A 23305-nucleotide genomic window follows, 5' to 3' on the forward strand; every position below is an offset into this window, starting at 1 on the left:
ATCTTTGCATTCAGGGATAAATTGTCTCATCATCTCTCTGCTTAGGTTTCTAAACACATGGATGTTGCTTTGTTGCATAACTGCATATCTGCCTGGTCAGCTCTCCCAATGTGAGCTGGAGTGCTCAGCTCCATTCAAAGTGAGACCTTTAATGAGTGGTGTGCTGTGCACTGACACCAAGATCACACAGGCATGTGCAGCTCTGTTTTTGTAGGTGTAAATGCTAAGAAAGAAAAAAGCCTAGAAAAGTGTATTACATTCACAGAATTCGGAAACTGCTAAAGGATTTTGGTCAGCTTTAATGATGACAACATCACTTCACGCAAATTTATGTGTGAGAGCAATTTAAGCCTATAAGATGACTATTTCCTCATAGCAGTTATAATCATATAAGAGCAAAAGATCATAAAGGAAAATGCTAGTCAACCCATACCCTATTTATCTTGTTGTTAATAACATTTGAATTTCTTTGTAGTTCAAGTGAAAGGAGTACTCGCTCTCCGTTTTTGTTTTTTTTTTTTTAACCAACAAAATGGGTTTATAAATAAAAAATTATAGGGTGACTAAATGTTTCAAAAGAAGCATGGATAATTAATCCTTTCATTTCTAATCTCTCTTCTAGGAGCTTGCCAGGGAAGACAGCATCTTTGACAGCTGCAATGGTCTCAAGTTATACAAAGTGTGTTTTTGTTGTTGTTACAGACAGTTTGCATTGCTAAAGCAGAGAGATAGCAAACTGCTGTTCTGGCTGCTGGAGTATAAAACCACCAGATATCAGCAAGAGTCAGAAGTGGAGGAAGTGCAGAGATTCTAGTTTTGAACCAGGGGAAGATACACAGTTCAGGAACAAGTTGATCCTGCAGGCGCAAATGCCAGAATGTCAGATCAGAGAAAGAGAGGGTTTGAAATAAAACACTATGGACAAGAGCATCTCAGAACAGACTGTCTAGGAATGTGACAGAGAGCAGCCTTTACCCACCATTTCCTGAGGGAATCCAGCTTCATCCGATACTGATGAGTTTGGTTATAGTTCAGGATATTCATAGAAAATGGATTAAAGTTGTATTTTGTTTTCTTTCTTTCTCATGCATTTGGAAAACTTTCTGGCAGCAATATATGATCCTGATGTAGTGCATAAACATTCTTATGCATCTCTCTGCCTGCTTCTGTCAGATAAGGCAATCACACTCAATTTCAGTGACAGTTACCTCACCCAGATATTTTAAATTACAGAAAATAAAGATGATACACACAGATCATTTATCATATCAAGAGTTATTAGCAGATAATAAAGAGCAGTGCAGGGAGCTCGAAAGGTGTCTTTCCCCTAGACAATGCAAAAAGAAATCTGCCATCCCAATCTCTGTGTATGTAGCAACCTGTGTTCTTACAGGATCATTTTGAAAGAACAGTGTCTCTGGAAGCTAGTCATTTTCCTTGACTGGATGTTGTATTTCAGATCAGCAGATCCTCAATCCAACTTTTGCTGCCGTGCTGTAGCTTGGAGGAGCTTTGCCCTCTGTGAGGCTCTGGGACTTGGATGTGCATGGCCATCAGTGAGCTGTATCATCCTGCAAGTGAGCAGGACCATGCTGGCAGTGGAGCACATGGTTCTGCAAGTGGCACATGTGTAGTGAGCATGCTGTATGCATTTCTATGGAAATATTTTGATCTGGGTGTCAAACAGAGTGCTGTATGAATGCAGACAGTATTTCAGTAGAATAAAACACTCTAAATCCTTTCTCTATAATCCACTTAAAGCAGTCATATCCATTGATATGTTGACTGTTGCTTGTATAAGCTGTGTTTAACCTAGATTATTATTTTCCATTTTTTTAAGGGGAAGTACATTCCATCACTCTTATTAACTGAAATTCTAAATAAATATGGGGATCAGAGTATAGGTTTATCTTTGCTTTTGTGAAACATCCAGATGAAAAAAATATTTTTAAGTACTTTTACCAAACTCAGCATCAGTCCACTCTGCTCAATAACAGTTAGAACTGTTATGTTCTAACTGTTATCATGATATTTTAAAGTCAGAATTTTTGAATTTTAGACATGTTTCTGTTTTCCAGGGTGTTCCTAAGAAATTGTTTCTCCAAAATACAGTTGCCAGCAAACTCAAAGTCTGTAAGACCAAAAGGAAACTTTGTGGTCATCCTGTCAAACCATCTTTGACCAGATGTCTTGTGGCTCCCTAGAACTGATTTCTGCTTGAAGCAGAACATAGCCTTTAGAAAGTTAAAATGTTTTACTAAAATGCTACCAACCGTGGAGTTTCCAGAAGTCTTTAAGTTGTTTAATTTTTACTTTATCTGAAGCTGTCTAGCTTCGACATCTATCCGTTTCCCTTTGCCGTTCCTTTACAGCGGTTTGGCATCCTGCATATGTGTTTGGATGCTGTAATCTGAACACTTGTAAATTTCCCTTTCCCCATCTTGGAACACCTCGAGAAACACTTCCTTTTATACCTGTTTTTCTGTTAGACATTTATGTGCTGCTTTTTGGGGTCCTTGATGTGTCAGCATTCATCCCTTGCCTTGGATGAGGAAGGTGGCATTGAGATTTGCCACCCTGTGCAATACACATGTAGGACAACTTTACTTGTCTCAACCAAATACAGTTTGCTAAGGTAATCTGAAGGAGGCATCATTTGAAGTTCCTGAAATGTCTGCCCTGGCAAAAACAAACATCTTCTGTACCTTCATTTCAGAAGATCCATGTTTGCGCACTTGAGAGTACTCATATCCTGTTGTCATGAAAAATCACATTTATGTTGTCATTTTTAAAATTTTCTTATGCCAACAGAAGTCAAAGTAGAAAAAAACAATGAGCTTTCAAATGATGTATACATAGAAAACAGAAATTTTGACAAGACTATACAAACCACACTGCAAACTCATGTGAGTAGTCTGACTGAAAATTGAAAAGCTTTAGTAAATACTATTAAAAATTCTGTTGCATAAATGAAAATCATTTAAAAATCCTTTTTACTTTCTTTTTCTCAATTTGTAATATGGAGAGTGTTGTGAATTATGAGCATTGAGAGATTAATCCCTATCTAAGTGACTGCTCTTGGGATGTTTCTCATGTCAGAATGTGCACAGGGACTGTCAGAGAGTTGCAAAGCCAAGATACTGCCCTTGTTTCACTCAAGGCTTTAAAACAAAGAAGAGCACTGAACAGCAGATTCATTAATCAAGCATCACTCCAGCTTTTATGTGGTTTGACTTGAAGAAACTGAGAGATACCACCTTGCTGGAACCACTGTCAGCAGTTCTTGAGGTGTGGGAATAGTACTTCAGTTGTAAAAACATTTGCTTTTCTTCAGCCTACTGGATATAGGAAGGGAAACTTCAGTATTTTTTCATTTGCCTGAGGGGCTGGACTGTAGTGTTTCCTCAGGCTGGCTGTGCATGTCTTTCACGAGTAGCTCTATGGATTATTTCAGAAGATAATGATGTTCAAGAGCTCCAGCATAACTTTTTTCATGGTACCCAACTTCACTGCCAGCTACAAGCTGGAAGAGTTCAGGACAGAAAAAGTTGAGTTGGAGCTTGTACCACAGACAGAAAAGGTGAAACCAGCAATGTCTTAAAGGGTACAGGAATTTTCCTCTTGTTATTATTTTTTTGCATTGCAGTTTATGCTGGAGGAGATGTTGCTAATGTCTCTTTTCTCTTGTTTGGAAGAGGTGGGTAAACATATGAGCTGGCCATGAAAGTAGTAATAGTCCTTAAGTTGTGCCACAATGGCATCCGAAATGCCAAAGAGCTAGTGAAACGGGATGGTGTAACATATGCCACTGATATTTCCATAAAGAACGAAACCCAATTATCTTTAATATTTCACAACTACAAAACTGAGTCTTGAGATAAATACTTTTGACCCAATTTTGAATTCTAAACATACATTTTTTATTACACAGTAGGAATAAAGAAAAAAAAGATGCTCAGGAATATACTGATAGTATAACAGCAATACCAAGGCAATAAAAAACCTACAAATGTGATAAACTTTCCATGTTCAGAGAAAGGAAAAACTGCTTAACTTGACATTTACTATATACTTTGTGATGGAGATTTTCCATAGAGGATACGTGTCAAAGCTTTCTATGTTGGTAAAGATGCTGAGCACAAGTTAAATCTGATTTCTGCTTGAAGCAGAACATAGCTAGTTAAATCTTACCAGAATTAAACTGAATTGTAGAAGATACTTTCTCCTTTTGTAGAGAGAAATAATATTGTATAGGGATGATTTCAAAGCGATTTTGGCTAGTGAGGAGACTACTCCAGGAAAGCATCCTATGTTTGCTTTGGTTGAGACTGGTATACTACTTTTGGATATTATATATGACTTAATTCTGAAATATTGTTACTGCTTCAGTAGTTCTCACTGTATTTGGTAACTTGCATTGTCTATCTATGGTGGTAGAAGCCACAGCAAACGGTTGACCTAATCTGCACCTTTGGAATTGCTCTGGTACTTTTGACATTTAGATTTGACCCAGTGGGAGATTTCTATTCCTATGAGTTCGTTTTGTAAATGATTTAAGGCCAACTGAAATTACCACATGCAGAAGTCTGAAGCACTTACGTCATTTGTGATAAGAGTTGTAAGGGAAGGAACTACCCTGAGGAAAGAAAAAATCCATCAGAAGTTTCTACCTTTTTTTTTTTTTTTTTGTATATATCATTGTCATTAATGGTAATACAAGCATAAACCTCAAGATATTTCAACTGCCGAATGTTAGACTCCAAAGCTAATTAAATTTAGAGAACTTAAAGTTTTATTCCCTTGTAGATACTGGATTCGATATCAGCCTTTTATTAAGAAAATGTGATTGTAGAACTAGGCTAAGTTAAGTCGTGATATATCAGTTTGCATTCAGAGTGATGTTACTACTAATCCTCACAGTGTATTGGAATTCTAGATTACTTTACCACCCCAAGACCAGATATACTTACATTGTATGTAACATTGTAAGCAACATCAGTTATAGTGGTTTTTGTTTTGTTTTTAAAAACTGTTTTTCCTTTTAACTCTTTGAGTTGCTATGAGGGGAACTGTATGAGCCAGGGTGGTAAATATTAAAGTGCATTGTATAAACATGAGAGTTACTTTCAAGCTGGTACAGCAGAGATTTTTCTTGACTTTTCCAAGGCTGAGTTACCTTAGAAACAAAACCAGAACCGTCTGAGCTGGCTCCTGCACTTCTGTCTGCAGAAGGAGAATCCCCTGCTGCCTGAGACACACTGCCTAGGACAGAGTGTGCTGGGGACTGCTGCTAGCAGCCACCTGGCTCCCTTTATGTCATTCTCAGCTCTGCTGTGAAGCTGCTGTGTGATGGTCATCCTTAACTGTGATCTGCTCAAAACTCTGCTGTGGCATAGGGAGGAAGAGATGGGCAGAGGCCATGGTCATGTTTCCTCTGCACCTGGTGCTTTCACATTTATAAGTAGAAGATATGCAGAGATTTCCCCACTAAGAGATGATGTGGATCTGTAAAATCTCTTTGCCTCTGCTACTTCCTACTCTTTTGCCTACCTTTCCAGTGGGATATACATCTTGGCTGGCAGCAGACACTCTGAGCTCCTTCAGAATTTCAGTGTGGTGCCTGCTTTTTCTAGCATAATAAACTGCCAGTGAACTCCCATGGGACCAGGAAGGTGCATTGCTACCGCTGCCTGGGCTGTGCCCTTTTTTCTTGCATTCTTTCCTTACTTATTCCTCCCAAGTCTTGCTCCTAACACAGGAAGAGACTTCACTGCCACACACAGCTGGAGGCAGAATTGTGTTTATGTTTGTGAAGAGTTCTGAGATGTGGAGATGGGGAGGGTATGAAGGAAAGACAGTGGGTGTTTGCATGCACAGCTGTGGATAGGGGTACCTCATGTATGCCAGAGCGGTGTAATAGGTTATTTTTGTGTAGAAGAATAAGTAGACACTACTTAATTTCTATCAGGACTGCCTGGCTTTTCTGTGGCTGCAAGATGGAAAAATATGCATTGAATTTCTGCTTTGTTCCATAGGTCGGGCTGCTGTAGCTTTCCCTGCTGCTGTGCAAGATGTGTTTCTTTGGGCAAAAATAGTAATTTCAAGAGTTTTCTGTAGCCTTCTCTCCCCTTCTGCTTTTCTTTCTCTACCCAGTCTGTCATAAAATCTACTTCTTTTTTAGGTTGCTTTTATTCAGATTACTTGTAGCGTAATTATGATAACTGCTTTGACTGTGGATTGTCTTTGACCCTTGCTGAAGAAGCACATGGTCAATCAGCAAGAATGCATCACTTAGCATTGCTGGATTCATTGACTTTTTATCCAACTTAGACCCCTGCAGTTTGTGAAATGGTATCTGCAATAATTTTCCAAGCTCTTGACCTGTGTCAACAGCTACTTTACGCAACTGTTTTCATCTATTTTTATGTGCAAATTGACTGCTGCTACTGTGAGTCAGAGCATACTGATAGGTTAGGAAAACAGCCTACTGTTCAATTATTTAAAAAACATGCAATTCCTGTTAAGCAGAGAAATCCAACTTCAGGAGTCACACTTCTGTGGCTGCTCGTTGGCAACAGGAGTTGTGCCAGTGGTCTCCTCAGCCCTCCTGCATCACTGAGTGATGGCTTCAGTCTCAGTTCTTCCACAGCCAGGTTGTGTTCCTTGGAGATTGGCATATCCTCCTACATGCCTTAAGTCCTGAATTTTTTGACTTTTTGTTTTCATAAGAATGTGAAATGTGAAATACAAATGGGGCGTGTTGTCAAATTGTATGTTTACGTAGAGCCTGTCACAAAAAAATCTGATGATGGTACAACTCATAACTGACTGATTCCTCTACCATGAGCATTCAGAACAATTGGGACACAACCTCCAAATGGCTGTGCAGCGATGCTTTATACTGCCAGCTTCCCACATGGTTAAGTGTTGCCTTTTTTGCTCGTTCAGCCTGACTCCTTGCAGATTCAGTGCTAGCTTGGTGATACTTTCCATGTGCCCTATCTGAGTTTTCTCTCTTTTCTTTCTCTTTATAGCATTCATCTGGCACTTGCTTTCATGTTAGCTGAGCAGGAATTTCTAATTTCTTAGAGATGCAGGACAGATTGAAGTGAACGATGCTTTGATTTGAGAATGGCACCTTCAGCAGCTCCTTTTCATAAACTAAATGCACCATGTTTAATTCTGCAATGTAAAAATAATAGATTTTGATAAGAAATGCACTACTTCAGAGTTAGGGCGCTCCTTCCCTATGCATTCTTTAGTCAAAATGGAAAAAGAATATGCTCCAACTTGCTTTTATACCTTCTCCTTTTTAATGATAACATTTTCACATGCTGTACTTGACACATTTTTAACGAATTTGAAAATATTTATTCAAGCAGACCCCCTCATGAGATATTTAAAAACCAAGTAAGTGCTATTTCACAAGGTTGTCTAGTGTTTGTATTTTAAAAACCACACTGCTTTGATAATATGTGGATTATTTTTTTTCACCTTATTAAGTTTTCCCATTTGTTTTTCAAACTTTTATTCACAGTTTGTTACAGTAGACGAGTTCTTAATGTTGCATACATACATGGGGCTGCTTTTTCATGAATTCTGTTGAATAAATGAGAATGAAAATTGTAGAAAGTAGTTCTGTTTCACATGGAGATAAAATTTCATTATGTTTGTGCCCACAGAGAATGAAAGAGTGATGTGCTAGAATAAGCTCGGAGCAACTTTTATTCCGTAGCGTTGTTTCATGCAGGTCTGTGAAAAAGAGCTGTGTAGTGTATAGAACAAGCCTATGAGTGAGGATTCTGGAAATGATGATTTTTTTTTCTTTTTTTTTTCTAAATGGCTTGGTCTCCAATCTGGCTTGGCTTTGATTTCTAGACATTCAGGAAATGGAACTTTCAAAGCTGAAGTCAATGGGAAAATGTGCACTGTTCCCCCTCAGCAAGTGTGACTTTATGGAAATGTTAAAATGCACCTCATTGTTCACATAGAGTCTCCTTTTGGCAAGAGATGGAAATCTGTATAATCAATTACTTCAGAGATTTTCCTTCAAGGCCTATAGTTTAGGAAGTGTGGACGCTTCTTAAAAGAAAATATTTTTATACAAATGTGCTCTCTTCATACAGAATCAAACAAATCCAAGATATACCATCCATTTGACAGTGACATGTGCATGAATACCCATAAAATACTCAACGGAAATACTAAAACAACTGCTGAGTCTTGACCTAGTCTTCATTGATATAACCCAGTAATTGTACAATATAACTTAGGCTGAAGACTACTGGCAAGTTTTTCTCTTGGTTTTTAAAAGAAAATAAGCAAGCCTTAAGTATTCAGTGGAGTGTTCTGTTTCTGTAGCAGTGCTATTTTCTGTAAACTAAGCTTAATGCACTGACTTCTCAAATGAGAAAATGAGTTTTCTGGAATGTTTTAAACTATATCCTAGGTGGGTGTATCAGTGCATCCTCAGTATAAGAACAGTTACTAAGCAGATGACTGAAACTGTTTGATAAAAATCTTGCAGTCAAGGCTATACCTAGGTCTGTGATCAAGCCTGCTGTGTTGTTTGGATTTACTCTGGCTAGCATCCTGAACTGTCTCCCTCAGGACAGTATGCAGTCACTGTATGTCAGTGGTCACTTTGACTCCCTCTCCTCCTTCTATTTAACTGGATATCTGTGGGTGCCCAAGGTGAGACCTCCCAGTGTACATTGTATCTATGATTACAGAGCTGCCTGTATGTGTTCTCATGTAAACGTTCCATTTGCATAAATCTGTATCCGAATGAGACCGAGCAGCTATTTTATTTATAGTAATTTTACACGTACATGAAATTGTCATTAGGTCTTTTGGGAAGAGTTGCATTTCTTTTTCTGGCTGTGGGTCTGACTGTGCATGCTGTACAGCCCTTCTGCAGAATTACTCTTTCATATGTTTTCCCTAACTTTTCTAGGAGCTGAGGAAATAGGAATTATAGACAACATCCAGCATGTATTAGGGGCAGGCCCTGTGACAAATACATAATCTGTACAACAGTCAGTTCATATTTATTTATTTATTTATTTTGTTAAAAGGTGGTAAATATATCTCCATACGTCACTAAAATCTTAACCATCAACTGTGCTGGTTTGCATATTGTTGCATATTGATTCAGATGATACAAGCTCCTGTACGAATACATATACATACAGAAATATTTACATACATGAATATACAGAATTGTTTACTTGTCCTAGTATTGCTCGCATTGATTGGAATGGCACACTGAGACAGTGTTTGTGATTGCTTAGACTAAGGGGCTGTCTGATAAGTGTTCTCAGTAATGTCATCTGGCATAAAGGGAAAAGAGAGAAAATGAATTGTTGTTGGGTTTTTTTTGAGGCATAAGTGTACGGATGTCCACTCTCAACAAGCGCTATCATGCCTCTACTGTACATCTTTTTAATAATCAGTTGATTTTTACAACTGAGTAAGGAGTAAATAACTGGAGAGAATTTATATTCTCAGTGACTGGTGAAGAGTTTTGTGATTTTTCTTGTCAGGAAAACCACACTTATTGCTCTGTATAGAAATTGCAGTAAGTTGTGTGTCTTGCGCTGTCTCTTGGAGTATTTTACGCTCCTCTGGCTTTGTTTACAAAGGAAAATGTTAACCTTAGTTCTCACAGTTGCTACTGGTACTTCTTAGAGGAGTCTTGATGCAGGGGCGTCCCTGATGTCAAATTAAACACCTTGTTTCTCTGTACCAGCTGTTGTAGTGTTGGTGACTGCTACCTAATTCCATTAGTGTTCATGCACCTAAGTTAGCTAGAAGCGGTAGAAAGTTGGATCTTCTTCTGCTCTCCTACTTTTTTTTTTCTTTGTGGACCTTTTCATATCTATGTCAGATCTTCAGGTTTTTTTGCTGATTGTCTGTTCCACCCTGCAGACCTGAATAGAAATTATTTTTTGTATCAAGTAACCATAAGTGATGCAGTGTACTCTGTTTGCACTTAGCCTGTATCGTTTTGAAATCTTCTGACTTAAACAGTTTCTTTCTGTAACCTTTAGATACAGGGCAGCATGCTTGCTGACTCATTCGTTCAGTTAAAGGGTGACTCAAGTTGTTAGCAAAAATTTCCATGGCGTAGAATCTTTGGGACTCTCCTGCAGCCGAAAACATTTCTAACATTAACAGACAAACCTCATGATAAGGTTTAGAAGGTGGAATTGTGTAAGCCCTGAAAACCATATTTGATTTTTCAGACATGTTGAATCTTTTTGGTATTGGTTGCTAAATACTAACAATAAAAGAAGTGTGGTCTGTGGTTTAAGCCAATCCAGGCACCTACTGAGTCAGGAATCAAATGGTATATAGGATGCCTTTCATCTGGCTTCTGATGTGATGGGAGGGTTGGGCTACCTGTAAAATAAACTTTGGGAAAACAACCACAAACCTGTTTTGAGGATCTGAAAAAGAAACCACGTATTACCAGGAGGTGACAAGGATATAGGGTTCATTAAATATCAGTTGTAAATCAGCCTTTTTCTTGGAGGAGAGATCCATTTAAGAGGGATGTTGATCACACTTTAAAGCAGCCTCTTCAGTCTTTTGGCTCTCTCCCTTTTAGATTCTGGCCAGATAAACTCTGCATCTCACAGACCTCCACAGTCTGCTGCATGGCATACAGAAGACTTATTAGCTGTCCACTTCTGTACATGGGATCTCTGCATCTCATAAGATCTGAAGGGGCAACCAGCTGTCAAATTATCAAGAGAGTATGCACCAAGATGCATTGCAGCCTGGTTTGATAGAGGAACAGAGTAATCACGAGAAAAAGGCACTCTACCCAATACCTCAGTTTTCTCTGAAGCTGAAAAGGATTTACAGTGGTTACTAGAAGGACAGAGAAATGGATTTCTGCATGAACATTACCTCATTGTCTTGTATTCTTGAACCAGGCAATTCCTTCACTTGCAGAATATGCTTGACTCTGAAGTTGATTCTTAGGAAAGGGAAAAATGCAATTCTACTTTCTAAAGGATATGGTAGCAATGGTAGAGGTAGAGGTGGTGTGGATCTCAAGCAGAATTTCCATTGATGTCAGTGGATTTATCTCTTTAAGGACCTCATGATTTGAAGGTGAACTACAGATATGGTATAAATTATCCTGCTAAGGAAAGATGCTAATACTGTCTCTGACAAGTGACAAAGATAAATATATGAGCTGAAAGTAAACTTATTCTATATATATACGTGTGTGTGTGTGTGTATACAAAGGTATTAATGAACAGTAGAAATAAAAGCTGAAGAGTTGGCTGCTAAGAGAAAATGGCTGTGTTGCTTGGGAAGAGGTGAAATGAATTTTTTTAGTTATATCCCACAAAACAGGTCAGCAAAAATATGAACTTCATGGGAGATAGATGTGTGTGAATGTAATTTCTTTTTCTATGTGGATAGTTATGCTATTTACATTCATAGAAACTAGCTCCTATTTAGACTAGCTAAAGCCAAAATGCCTGCAGTCCTGCCTGCTCTGAGGCTGGTGTCACTTTCAGTCTCGCTCTTTCTGAGTGTGTTGTGAATCTATGAAGAGGAATCTGACGGACAAAGAATCTGATTTTAAGAACTTTGTTCTTAACTGTTATTTTTTATGCTTCAAGCTATTTTTGCTGTTGTCACAATTTGACCATTTGCTCAATACCTGTCTGTTTCTCCCTGTACTAGTACTTCTCACAAAATTAAGTTCTGGAACACCTGGCAGGGAGAATCTTGACACAGACTTACTCTACTAAAAATACAGTTTAATTCTGCTTTATTCACTTCAAGCAGTGAAGGTGATTTAAATATTGCTTAAGCAGAACATTTTAATATTTTACTGAAAGATTTTGTTTTCAGAAACAGAATTAAACCAAAAACTTGTCAGAAGTATAGTTTATTTCTCATTGTGATCTAATGGTGTGCTTTATAAAACTAGTTTTATAAATTAGAAAAAAAAAGTTCAATTCCAATGATGAAAAAAAAAAATAATAGCATTCAAAAGGTGATTGCAAATGAAATCCTTCTAGCAGGAGATTTAAGTAGTTGTTCAGGGAGATTTGTAGCACTAACAAAATTGGACTTATTCCCTAGTGAACCATATGCCAAGGTGAGCTGTGCATTTCCACTGCCAAAATGAACTCTTTAACATGAAATATGTCTTTGAGAATGGTAATGGGACACTTCCCAAGATTTCACACATTTCTTGATAATCTCCATGGAACCCTAACACTTACCAAATGTTTTCCTGGTTGGCAGGTGGAGTGGATACAACAGCAGGTGGTTAAAAGAAGGATAAAGAGGGATTATAAACCTGGAGGTACCCAATCCACTTATTTCAATGATCCCAAGTGGCCAAGCATGTGGTACATGGTAAGTATATAACGGGTCATTGGCTTTGTTTCATGCCAGCGTTTAGTTGTCTGCTGTGATGTTTAGAAACAGGGCAAAATAGCACGTTCAGAAGTAGGAAATTTCCTTTTTTTTAATGTAACTAATGAAGGTCTGTAAACTCCTTGCAAGTATTACAAGAATTCCCAGGGAGCCCTGCAATAGGAAACATTTATTAATGCATTCATTCATGAATGCTTCCTATTGCAAGATGTCTTGGGAATTATTTATTAGAGGATAAACTTTCAGCAGTGAGAAAGGAAGGAACTTGGCCACAATCTGTGGGAGTAGTGAAACCACTTGTTTTCAATGTGTCTAATTCACTGTCTCAGGCATTAATGTGATACAAATATCTCGTGTCCTGAAACAAGAGAAGAGAGCCCCAAACACAGTCTGTTCAATTACACTCTCTTCAGTAATGAACAATTGCATTGTTAAAGTAAATGGATTGTTTATGCTGCTTCCCATCTGACAAGAATTCTGTGTTTTCTGAGAAAACTTATTTTTTCCTCTTTGCCTGGTACACACAGTTAAAGCCTGCAGTGGAACTGCCTTAGTTACATATTATCCTCATTGTACCTATGAAGGTGCAGATGAAAAATTTATATCTTTGGTTGTAGAAACAGAGAAATAAGATGTTAGGCGATTAACTCAACTTCCCCATGCTGGATATCACAGGCTTGAATGTTTTCCCTGATACTCTGCTGTCACAGTTTTAAGTATTTGCATCTTGTTTTTTCGCTATGTCAACTTTTTCACTGGCAGCAGGACACTCAGAAGGTTTGACTTGATAGATGGAACTGCTTCAGATAGTGAGGAAATTATGCCTTTCTGGCAACAATATTTAAGACAATTTTCCTGTAAGTAGACATTGTCTTTTCAGGCATTTTGTTAATTTCAAAATGTTAGTCTGTTATTTCCTGTGAAAAAGCAAAATTATCCTAAGAAAGCATTACATTTTTTAAAAACATTACTTTTTAACATTCATTTTGTTCTGGCTTGTAGTTTGGATTGAAAAAGAAGCAAAAAATAAGGTGACCTTGAAGTAATTTGAAAAACAAATGTTGTTAGTAAACACGGATAATCGGAAGTCCTCATCTTCATTATATATCACATATGAGCATGTTACCCACCATAAGCTTCAGCTCTGTGTTTGAATGAAAGAGGGAGTACAATTTCAAGGAAGTAATAGCAGTGAATCAAAAGACCACTAGTATGTTAATGATAGTTTATGTAATATCTCCTTTGTGTTCCTAGCTTTGCAAGCAAGTTTTTTTGTGTCACCGTGGCTTTTTGATGGATTTGGATTCATGCTTTTTTTGTTTTGTTTTCTTTCAAATTGGTAAGAGGCACTTATAACAGTTACCTGTTAAGGAAGTGTGAATCAATTGTGTTGCCACACTGTTTCATAAACTTTTTTGGGCAACAAAGAATGTTTGATATTTGTTGTGTACCTGTATAAGAAAGCCCTCCCTTGGAAACACTCTGAGGAAGGACTGCCCTTGACTGATTGCATTTGCCTCCAATGAATAATTCTTTCGTATTTGCAATATCTTCAGTGTTTGTGGTATGATGACATTTTGTTGAGTGAGACCAGTAGAGTATTAGTGAGTCCAGTCTTGTTGCAACAGCGGGAATAGCTAAAACTATGTGAATGAGTTGACTTCAGGACTGACATGGATCATTACCAGATATCCTCATATGACTGTGTTTGTGATTGTAACCATAGCTACTTCTGTTAATCAAGTTTATCTTTATAAGTTGAAAAGAAAATATAGGAATGAGAGGTTAGTTAATGATGTCAGTCATTGCTATGTCAGAAAGAGGTTTTCAGGCTGCTGGTTGCAGATGTGTTATTGAGAAAGTAATGGAGTATTATCACGTACAGGTTTGCATTTTGATTAATAAGTAACTTAATTGTGGTTAAGATTGATACCTTTGGCCGTTGAACTGGTATAATCTCCAACAGGGCTATAAATGTAGTTCACATTTGTTGACACAGGAACTTTTATTCAAAGACTTAGTTGAACAAAATCTAATTAATGTTTTTCTTCTCTAACTATTTCTTCACAAGGATCCCGCTTTGTAATTCTAATAGTAAAGACTAGAAATAACACCTTTTTGTTTGAGATCTGTGACAAAAACTTATAAGGAGAATTCAGGCCTGTTTTATGTCATTGCAGTGGTTAAAAGCAACTTTCAATAACATTTCCATAATTTTAAAGGTCTTTTTTCATTGCTTTATTTTTCCCCATTTACTTTAGAAACATTCCTAGAAAACATAGAAAAATTAGAAATGTAGATATTTAGCACCTTACATTTCAGAGGATCCCAAAGCAGACAGAACATCCAAAGCCACTCATTGCCTAAAGAAGTATTAATGTACTTCTTCATTGCTGTAAGATTATCAACTGAGAAATAACTTCTTTCATTGCTTTCTAACACTTAAGGGAAACATATTTTGTCATCCCTCACTGTAAGGAATGAAAACTGGAGAAAAAACGTCTACTTGATCCTGATCTCTGATATTTAGGTATCTGTGTTAAAGGTAAAATAGTATCTTTTCATAGATGATGTATTACAAGAAATTTCATCTGAGAGTCACTGGTACAACTTTTATTTGAAAATGACCTAGCCCAACTTGCTTAGAATGATATCAAAGAAATAAAATCAAAAGGAAAGAAGGTTCCTAGTTAAAAAATAAATAAGTAAATAAAATTCAGAATGTTGAGTCAGAAGAAAGATAAGTCCTATGTGCCATACCCAGAGCTCAGCTACTTCTCTATCATTATGTTCTTTCTATTACATTTCTTCTTTTTCATTGGTGTTGACAAAATAGCCTGTTTGTCAACTGAATGAACAATATACAATCTGCTTGTGTAACTTGATGAGGTCGAAGTCAATCCTAGAATCCTACTGATATCTGAAACCATTTTATTTAACTTGTAGTAACAAAAAACAGTGTTTCAATGACTAAAGGGGGACTTTGTGCCTAACCAATATGACTGTTGCTCACAGTTGGTTTAATGAGTTTCCTTCTCTTGCTTGCATGGAAAAATAGTCATAAAAAGTAGAGAAATGGACTGTAAAAAAACTGCAAATATATAGGAAGATGTGGTGAATACAACTACTGCAACTCACTTTTAAAGAAATTTACTATATTTCAGTCACAGTACTGTCTTTGCTGACTTTTTGCCTACTGATTCAGAAAATCTTGGTTATGGTCAGGAAAAGCTGGAATTATGGGCACACAAATGCTATCTTCTGCAGCTGCAGTCTAGCTCTGCTCTTATGCAGGCTGTCATTGCATAGTTTTGTAAAATAGGACATAACTAGAATAAAGTAATTTAACCATTGTTTATTTTTTAGCAAGCCATAATTGACAAAGACACAGACTACGTCTTCTCAGTCATTTCAGGAAGAGATCTTATTTTAACACAGGTTGAGTTTAATCCTCTTCAGTACTGTTATCATCCCTTCTATTGTTAATAATAGTTGCTATTGCTGACAGTATTCTCTAATTTGGAGGAGAAGTTTCCACTTCTTATTAGGCTCATCCTGTTCTGCATGGCCTAGTTACTGCTAGACAAGAATTAAATAGATAAGAAGATATTGTTGTAGAACTAAGCATTTACTGGAAGAGAACTACGTTTTGAACTGTGAGGATGGAGGGAGAGCCTGTTCTGCAGAGCACATAAGAATAAATGTGATAGTTAAACTGTATCAGCCAAATGTTTACTATGCTGGATGCTAATGCATGAGAGAAGAGAAAATGGGTATCCAGAAGTAACTCCATGCAGCTGGAGAAGGCATGGCACTGTCAGAGAGAAACAGGGCTAAAAGCCCATTGCAAGGTATATCACTAGAGAGAGACTGTGTGCCTCTGAGAAGCTACAGTATAAAATTACCAAGCTACACACAGATTTAATTAATATAGCTTTAAAAATGATGTACTGCTCAGAGAAGAAGCTAGCCAAAGTTCTGCTCAGAGAAAAAGCTAACTAGAGTCTCCGAAATGCATACTGGAGGATCGTCATGAAAATTTATATAGCAGTGAATCTATAAGCCACAGAAACAAGTGGAATATGTGAACACATGTTGAATTTTCAGATAAAAAAATGAGCAAGGCATTCATAAGCTCCTTGGAATGGAAGAAGGATACCACATATTAAGTAATATAAACCAAATAAAACACTTTCTTTTGTCATTGCTAACACATTCCAAACTAAAATTAAGCATAATTCAAGCATTATTGAAATAAAACTTCCATTTTGCTTTACATGTATCTTAGATCCACACTGGTGTTAACTCACCTTAGTTGGGCCTTTTAAGGTCCAATTTTTGCTATTAATTTCTCCAAACTAAATACTTCCTCTATTCTTTCTGAGTATATCTTTTCCTCTACTGTTGTTTTCTCTTTCCATTTATTCCTCATTGTTCCCTCTTTCTAGACATAAACCATGTTTTGACAGAGTAGGTGGAGCACAAAGTGCATTTGGAGGAGTGCTAAAAGCAGGCATCTTCACAGTCATTTGTTTGAAAACCACAAAAAAAACTTTTGTAAAGCTAAACTGTACATCTCTTTATTTAGTTTTCTCTGAGGGAGGTAACAATAAGGTGGAAAATGGCTACGAAACATTGTAATTTACATGGCTTCTTTTTATAAGAAGAGAAACATTAGGTAAATATGCTGCACTTTGATTGCTAAGAAAAATAAAATTTTCTTGCAAAATATCTGAAAATAAATACTCTTAAAAGAAATCTGTAAACAGAAATTATAGAACGATAGTGTCATAGAATCATAGAATGGCTCGGGCTGGAAGGGTTCTTAAAGATCCCTTAAGATCCCTAGTTTCAGTCTTCTTGCCATGGGTAGGATTGCCTTGATCTTGGTCTTGAACACTTCCAGGAACAGGGAATTCACAACTCTGGGCAACCTTTGCCCATGCTTCATCACCCTCTGAGTAAAAAATGTCCTTCTTTTATCTGATCTAAATCTTCCATCTTTGAGTTAAAAATTGTTCCCCTATCACTATTGGATTATTCAAAAAAAAAAAAACAAAAACAGTGTACCTTCTGTTTATAAGCTTCTTTTAAGTACTAGAAGGCCACAGTGAGGTCTCCCTGGAGCTTTGTATTCTCCAAGCTGAACAAGTCCAGCTACCTCAACCTTTCATCATAGGAGGGTGCTTCAGCTCTGATTGTCTTTGTGGCCTCCCTTTGAACTCACTCCAACAACTGCACATCCTGCACATCTCTCTTGAGTTGGGAGCCCCAGAACTGGACACAGCACTACAGGTGGGGCCTCATGAGAGCAGAGGGGGAAAATCACCTCCCTTGCCCTTCTACCACCCCTCCTTTGATGCAGCCCAGAACACTGTTGGCCTTCGAGGCCACAGCTGCACACTGCTAGCTCGTATTAAGCTTTTCATCTACAGGTATCCCCAGGTCCTTCTTGGAAGAGCTGCTTTCAATGAGTTCTTCTCCCAGTCTGTACTTGGTACTGTGTACAGAGTACCAAGTACACCTTGCACCTTGGGAAGGTTCAGCCTCTACTGCCATACCACCACCATCTGTCTCTGACGTGTGGGCCAACACAGTAAAATAGGAGGTATTAATTTTGGAGCCCTCATAATTGTCCAGTTAGATAGCTGGTACATACAGATGCGTTGTCATTTATACCACAGCTGAGAGCAGTCCATACAGCCTGAGGAGCTCTGAAGCAGCTGGAGTACTTGCATTTAGGGCTGGCTGTCTTCAACTCTGATGGTGAAACCAAAACCCAGGAAATGTTGCTTACGTTTTGCTTTCTACAAGGCTTCTGATTTAAGCATTGCTTTGAGCTTTGGTGAAGAATCTTCTCCTCTAGTGTGCTGTTCAGCAGCAGATGGATAGTTTATTTGTGATCCCCTAGGTAAGCTGTACTAGCACTCACAGAAACAATCCTGCTCTGGTGTTGTATATTTTACACCTAAAGGCAGCCACAGTATGGCTAGTAAGACTTTATCAGCAGTGAGTAATGTGAACCTCCTAGGCTTCTGCAGCCCTGAAATAAGGTGGAGGTGAAAACTTATACAAGCCAGTTGCTTTCCCTGTGCTGCTGCTGAGGTCTGTGTGGAGTTGCCTTGTGCCTTGCTTGCAACTCCAAATGTGAATGACAGAGCTGAGGAAAGGATTTTAGTACCCTGGTCTGGCCCGTATTTAGGTCAGCTAAGGTGAGTGGGACTGTGAGAGGAAAGGGAGGAGGACAAAAGAACAAGTGATGAGATGCCTGATGGGGTGGGGTGGAGGGAGGCTGAGAGGAGAGAAGAGGTCCCACTGTGTCCAAGTGCAAGCCTAAGTACAGGGAAAACAGAATTTGGGACAGATTTTCAGCTGCCACAAATAAATATTTATCATCTTTACTAGTGCCTAACAGTTTATTTCAAGCCCACCTATGCAAGAAAAACCTCAATGACTTCTTACTGTTCTCCAAAGAATTTGTGTCTCTTTGTCTGCACAGCTGAAGCCAAATCATTGTTCTTTCTGAGGTGGCATGACATATTTCTAAGAGTTTTGCATATTTTGAAACTTGGATTGGTTTTTGTGTATGCTTTTTGCATTTGTGGTTTTTCTTGCACAAGAAGATTGAGCTCTTCGTTTTTCAGAAAGAGGACAATCTGTGACTTCTGTAGAAGTACCACTAGGAAGAATCAAACTGCCTGTCAAAACATCACTTTGCAAAACTGTAGATGGGAAATATACCTCTTGTTCTCTGTGGACAATATAGAACTAGTAATGTAAGGTCATGAAATACACAGTTTGACCTGAATTTGTTCAAGAGTGGAAAACAGCAACATACTTTAGGTAATCAAAAATATAAAAAGTAGTTTTTAACTTATCTACTGTAGAGGGTATGCTTGTGTTTCCACAGAGAAAGGCCCAAGGTGGATCCCAGCCAAGAGCATGAGACCGTTCCGGGAACCTTTAGAGAACTTCTTTACGGTGAGGGTGACGGAGCACTGGCACAGGCTGCACAGGGGGGTTGTAGGGTCTCCTTCTCTGGAGATATTCAAGACCCGCCTGGACGCCTACCTGTGCGACCTGGTGTAGGGAACCTGCTTTGGCAGGGGGTTGGACTACATGATTTCTAGAGGTCCCTTCCAACCCCTACAGTTCTGTTATTCTGTGAAAAGAGACTATTAGTACAACTACTTTAGCGGGATTAACAAATTAACAAATATTTAAAGACAGAAAAAATAGGCTACTCGATGTTTTTCTCTAGGACACCCCATTATGGCCTCCAGGACAGCGTCCCTGGAAGTGCACAGAAAGCACAAAATGGAAGCCAGCACTGTTCACAGATTGCACCAGCATTTTCACTGAAATATTTCCATACGTGTTTCTGTGTGTCAAAGATTTGGTAATAAATCATACAGCCTTAGCTTATGTTCCTCTACCAGTCTTCAGAGGGAGAGTGTCCTCTTATTTTAACTTTAAAAAAAGCATTTTAAATGAGATCTTCTCATAATAGGAGTTAAGCCACATTAAGAAACTGCAGGTACTCTTCTGTGCCATCTTGTTCTGTGAAATACCAAATCTGTATAAAGTTGCAATGTTCTTAGCTACCTTTTACTGCCTAATTTCTGCAATTATTGAGGAAATTAAAGTACCACAAAATCTACGCTGAATTTCGAATGAGATATAACAAATATCTATCTTTATCTTTAGTTCAAAATAAGCAGCTAATAAAAAATTACGTGGAATATAATTGAACAGGAAATTGCTTACATTGACTATGGAATGTATTATTTGGGCTACAATTTGGTGTATTTTAGCTTTTGTCTCTTTTGTCACTCAGAGCACTTAAACAAGGAAAACATTCCTGTGAATATGTAGATACATGCTTACCTGGCATGTTATTTTTTTTTTCGTGTGTGTGTGTGTTTCAAAGGAGACAGGATTTGTCCTTTACTTTCCAGGAATAACTGTATGGAGATCAATCCACTTTTCAAATTTTTTAGAAATCAAAATGAAATGATCAATATCAAAACAGAAGGAACAACATTTTCTGTTGTGCATTGCTTTAAGTAGTTAAGATCACTAAATGAAGGAAGAGGTAATTTAATTTTTATTTTAATTTATTTTAACTATCATTTATTTATTTTAATTGTGAATACGTCACAAAAGGGATGTATTATACATATAGAATCATAGAATCCTTAGAGCTGGAAGGGACCTTTAAAGGTCATCTAGTCCCATTCCCCTGCACTGAACAGGGACACCACAGCTCAATCAGGTTGCCCAGGGCCTGGGACAGCCTTGCCTTGAAAGTCTCCAGGGATGAAGTATCAACCACAACACTGAGCAACCTGTTTCAGTGCCTCACCACACTCGCTGTAAGAGACCTTATATCTAACCTGAATCTACCCTCCCTGAGCTTGAAACCATTTCCCCTTGGTATCTGTTGACACATTAATATTGTTTTTCTGTTGTTGTTGTTTGTTTGTTTGCTTGTTTGTTTGTTTCAAATATAGAGGGCAGTTCAAGTTAGGAGCTCCAAAGTGACCAGAATTACACAGGGTGTACAAAAGAATCAATTCTGAAGCTTGTCTGCATTGTGGTCCAATGGATAAAGAGTGAACTGATCTGACATTCTCAGTTCACCCTCATCAGAAACAAACTCACAACCTATGAGTATAAATTTCTGATATGAAGAGCAACTATATTACTTCTCAGTCAGCATTTTGCTTCTGTACAACAATTTCCTGAGCATTTTGTACCCAAGCAAGCCTGATCTGTATTGTGTTCTTTGCAATAGAGAGAATAGAGAAGTACATTTTAGACCTAAGATGTTAGGTCTCATACCATTTTTAAATTTTATGCTCTTCTTTTACCAGTGACAAATGTCATGACTCAGGATATCATGAAAATGAGTTATCAAAACTCTAGCTTTCCTGATTCCTGTATCTGTGCAATAATGCCCTCTTCCCTTCTATCTCACAAGCAATGACAGTAGCTAATGTTACAAGTATGCTAGGATCACAATTCATGCTGACCCTAAGGCTCCCTTAGGCCATGTTTTAAAAAAATAAGAAAATCTAGTGAGGAGAGAATTTTCAGAAGAGTGTTGTCATTGCTTATGATACTTCTAATGCCATAAAATCTGTGCTCTGAGTTCCAGCTGCTGCTGCTTCAGCTCCTTGAAGAGGGCATAGAAGAGTAAAAGTATACTAAACTCTATTCATGACATGTTGGGGAAAAGTCCACTATGTGTTTCACATACACATTGGAAATGTCCTTACTGTCTTTTAAATACAAACCTGGTGAAATTTAACTTAAATAATTTTGAGCTTAGAGTCAGAATGCAGAGGAGTATGTCAGCACAAAATCCCAGGTTTCCTGAAACAGGTTTTTGAAAGAGGGGAGGGGGCAATGTGGACAATATCTATACTTGCTCTTTTGCTACAGAGACTATAAATTCTGTGAAAACTTAAAAGCACTGGCTGTTTCAAAATAAGTTCATTTTTAGCAAACAGCAGAAATGCATGGTGATCAGAGAGAGGAAGGAAATGTGCAGGAGAGTAGGGCCTGATACAACCCCAGGAGGATCAAATGTGAATCTTTTACAGTGCTGATACTTCTTTTGTCATGCCCTTTCTATTCCATTAGAATCCACTAATCCATAACTAGCATGCCATTTCAACATGTAATTGCCCAGTCCTTATCTATTTTATGTGAATTTCTAACAGTACAAGGAGGTTATTTTCAAATAAGTTCAAGTAGCATGGAGTCCTAGGAAGAGACAAATATAAATATACATAAGAGACTACGCATTAAGTATGCATTGAGGTTTTCCTCTTGTGTGTCTTTAGGACAGACAGTGTACTAATGAGCAGTAAATTACTGCTTCGAAGATGTTTTATAATATCAACTCATGGCTACAAGATTATATTTGGAAGCCAGAAAACCCATTTAGAAAAAAAATAAAAAATAAAGATAATATTAAGTAAAGAATAAGAGTTTCTGAATTTATGAAGAGGTTGAATAACTTTGTTTTTGTTCAACTCCTGTGTTTTCCTCCACATTTAATACTGAATCAGAAGACCTTTTTCCTTCTAAGTCTTCTGGTCTGGGCTCAAGTAGTCCAGACACAAGAATTCAGACACAGTAAACAGCCTAGTTTCTCAGGGGCTTTATACGATCCTAGCTACTGTAACATTGAAATCCATCTATTCTTGATTAACTAAAGCCCCATCTATGTGAATTGAAATATACACAGAGGAATTAATACAGCATACTTAAAAAGACAATAGCCCTTACAATTTGCAAAGGAATCAATGTGCATACAGAAAATGTGATTCTAGAAAAATACCCTGAATTCTTGTACCCCAAGAGCTCTATGCCTCAGAAAACTTCCACAGATATATACTCTAATGATGAGGTTCTCCAGGATGCCAAAGGCATCCTAGAGACTCATTATCTCACAGCCTACCATCTATTATCTCCTTACATCCAGACCTGTTCCCTTCTCTTCGATCTTCTCTTATGACTAACTGAACAGACTGAGAGGAAGCAACGTAGTAGAGAGGAAATAATTTGAGGGAGCAAGATTATCATTTCTAACATCAGTGAGAGATTTAGATTCTGTTCTCTTCTTTCTCGTAGCTCACCTTTAGTTACTGAAGGGCCAATATCAGGTCACCATAGAGCTTTCTATTCCCCAGGCAGAAGAGCCCCGGCTCTTTCAGCCTGTCCTTGTAGGATTGGTGTTCCATCTCTTGGATCATTTTTGTGGTCCTCCTCTGGACATGTTCCAGCAGGTCTCTGTTTCTCCCATACTGAGGTCTCAACATCTGGATGCACTACTCCAGATGAGGCCTCAACCAGCAAAGAGTAGAGGGGCAGGATCACC

General features: G+C 37.9%; 1 protein-coding gene across 3 annotated transcripts in view; it reads left to right on the forward strand.

Annotated features, from left to right (window-relative positions):
* PCSK5 (proprotein convertase subtilisin/kexin type 5) overlaps positions 1 to 23305 on the forward strand; it is a 265589-nt gene that overhangs the window by 35344 nt on the left and 206940 nt on the right. For all 3 annotated transcript variants that reach the window (XM_065745519.1, XM_065745517.1, XM_065745518.1), the window contains exon 3: positions 12280 to 12393. In XM_065745519.1, the coding sequence (XP_065601591.1) occupies positions 12280 to 12393 (114 nt within the window). The remainder of the gene's footprint in view (positions 1 to 12279; positions 12394 to 23305) is intronic.

The sequence above is a fragment of the Cyrtonyx montezumae genome, unplaced genomic scaffold, assembly GCF_038088225.1.
Source record: "Cyrtonyx montezumae isolate F1298 unplaced genomic scaffold, pur_monq_1.0 scaffold_36, whole genome shotgun sequence".
Classification (NCBI taxonomy): domain Eukaryota; kingdom Metazoa; phylum Chordata; class Aves; order Galliformes; family Odontophoridae; genus Cyrtonyx; species Cyrtonyx montezumae.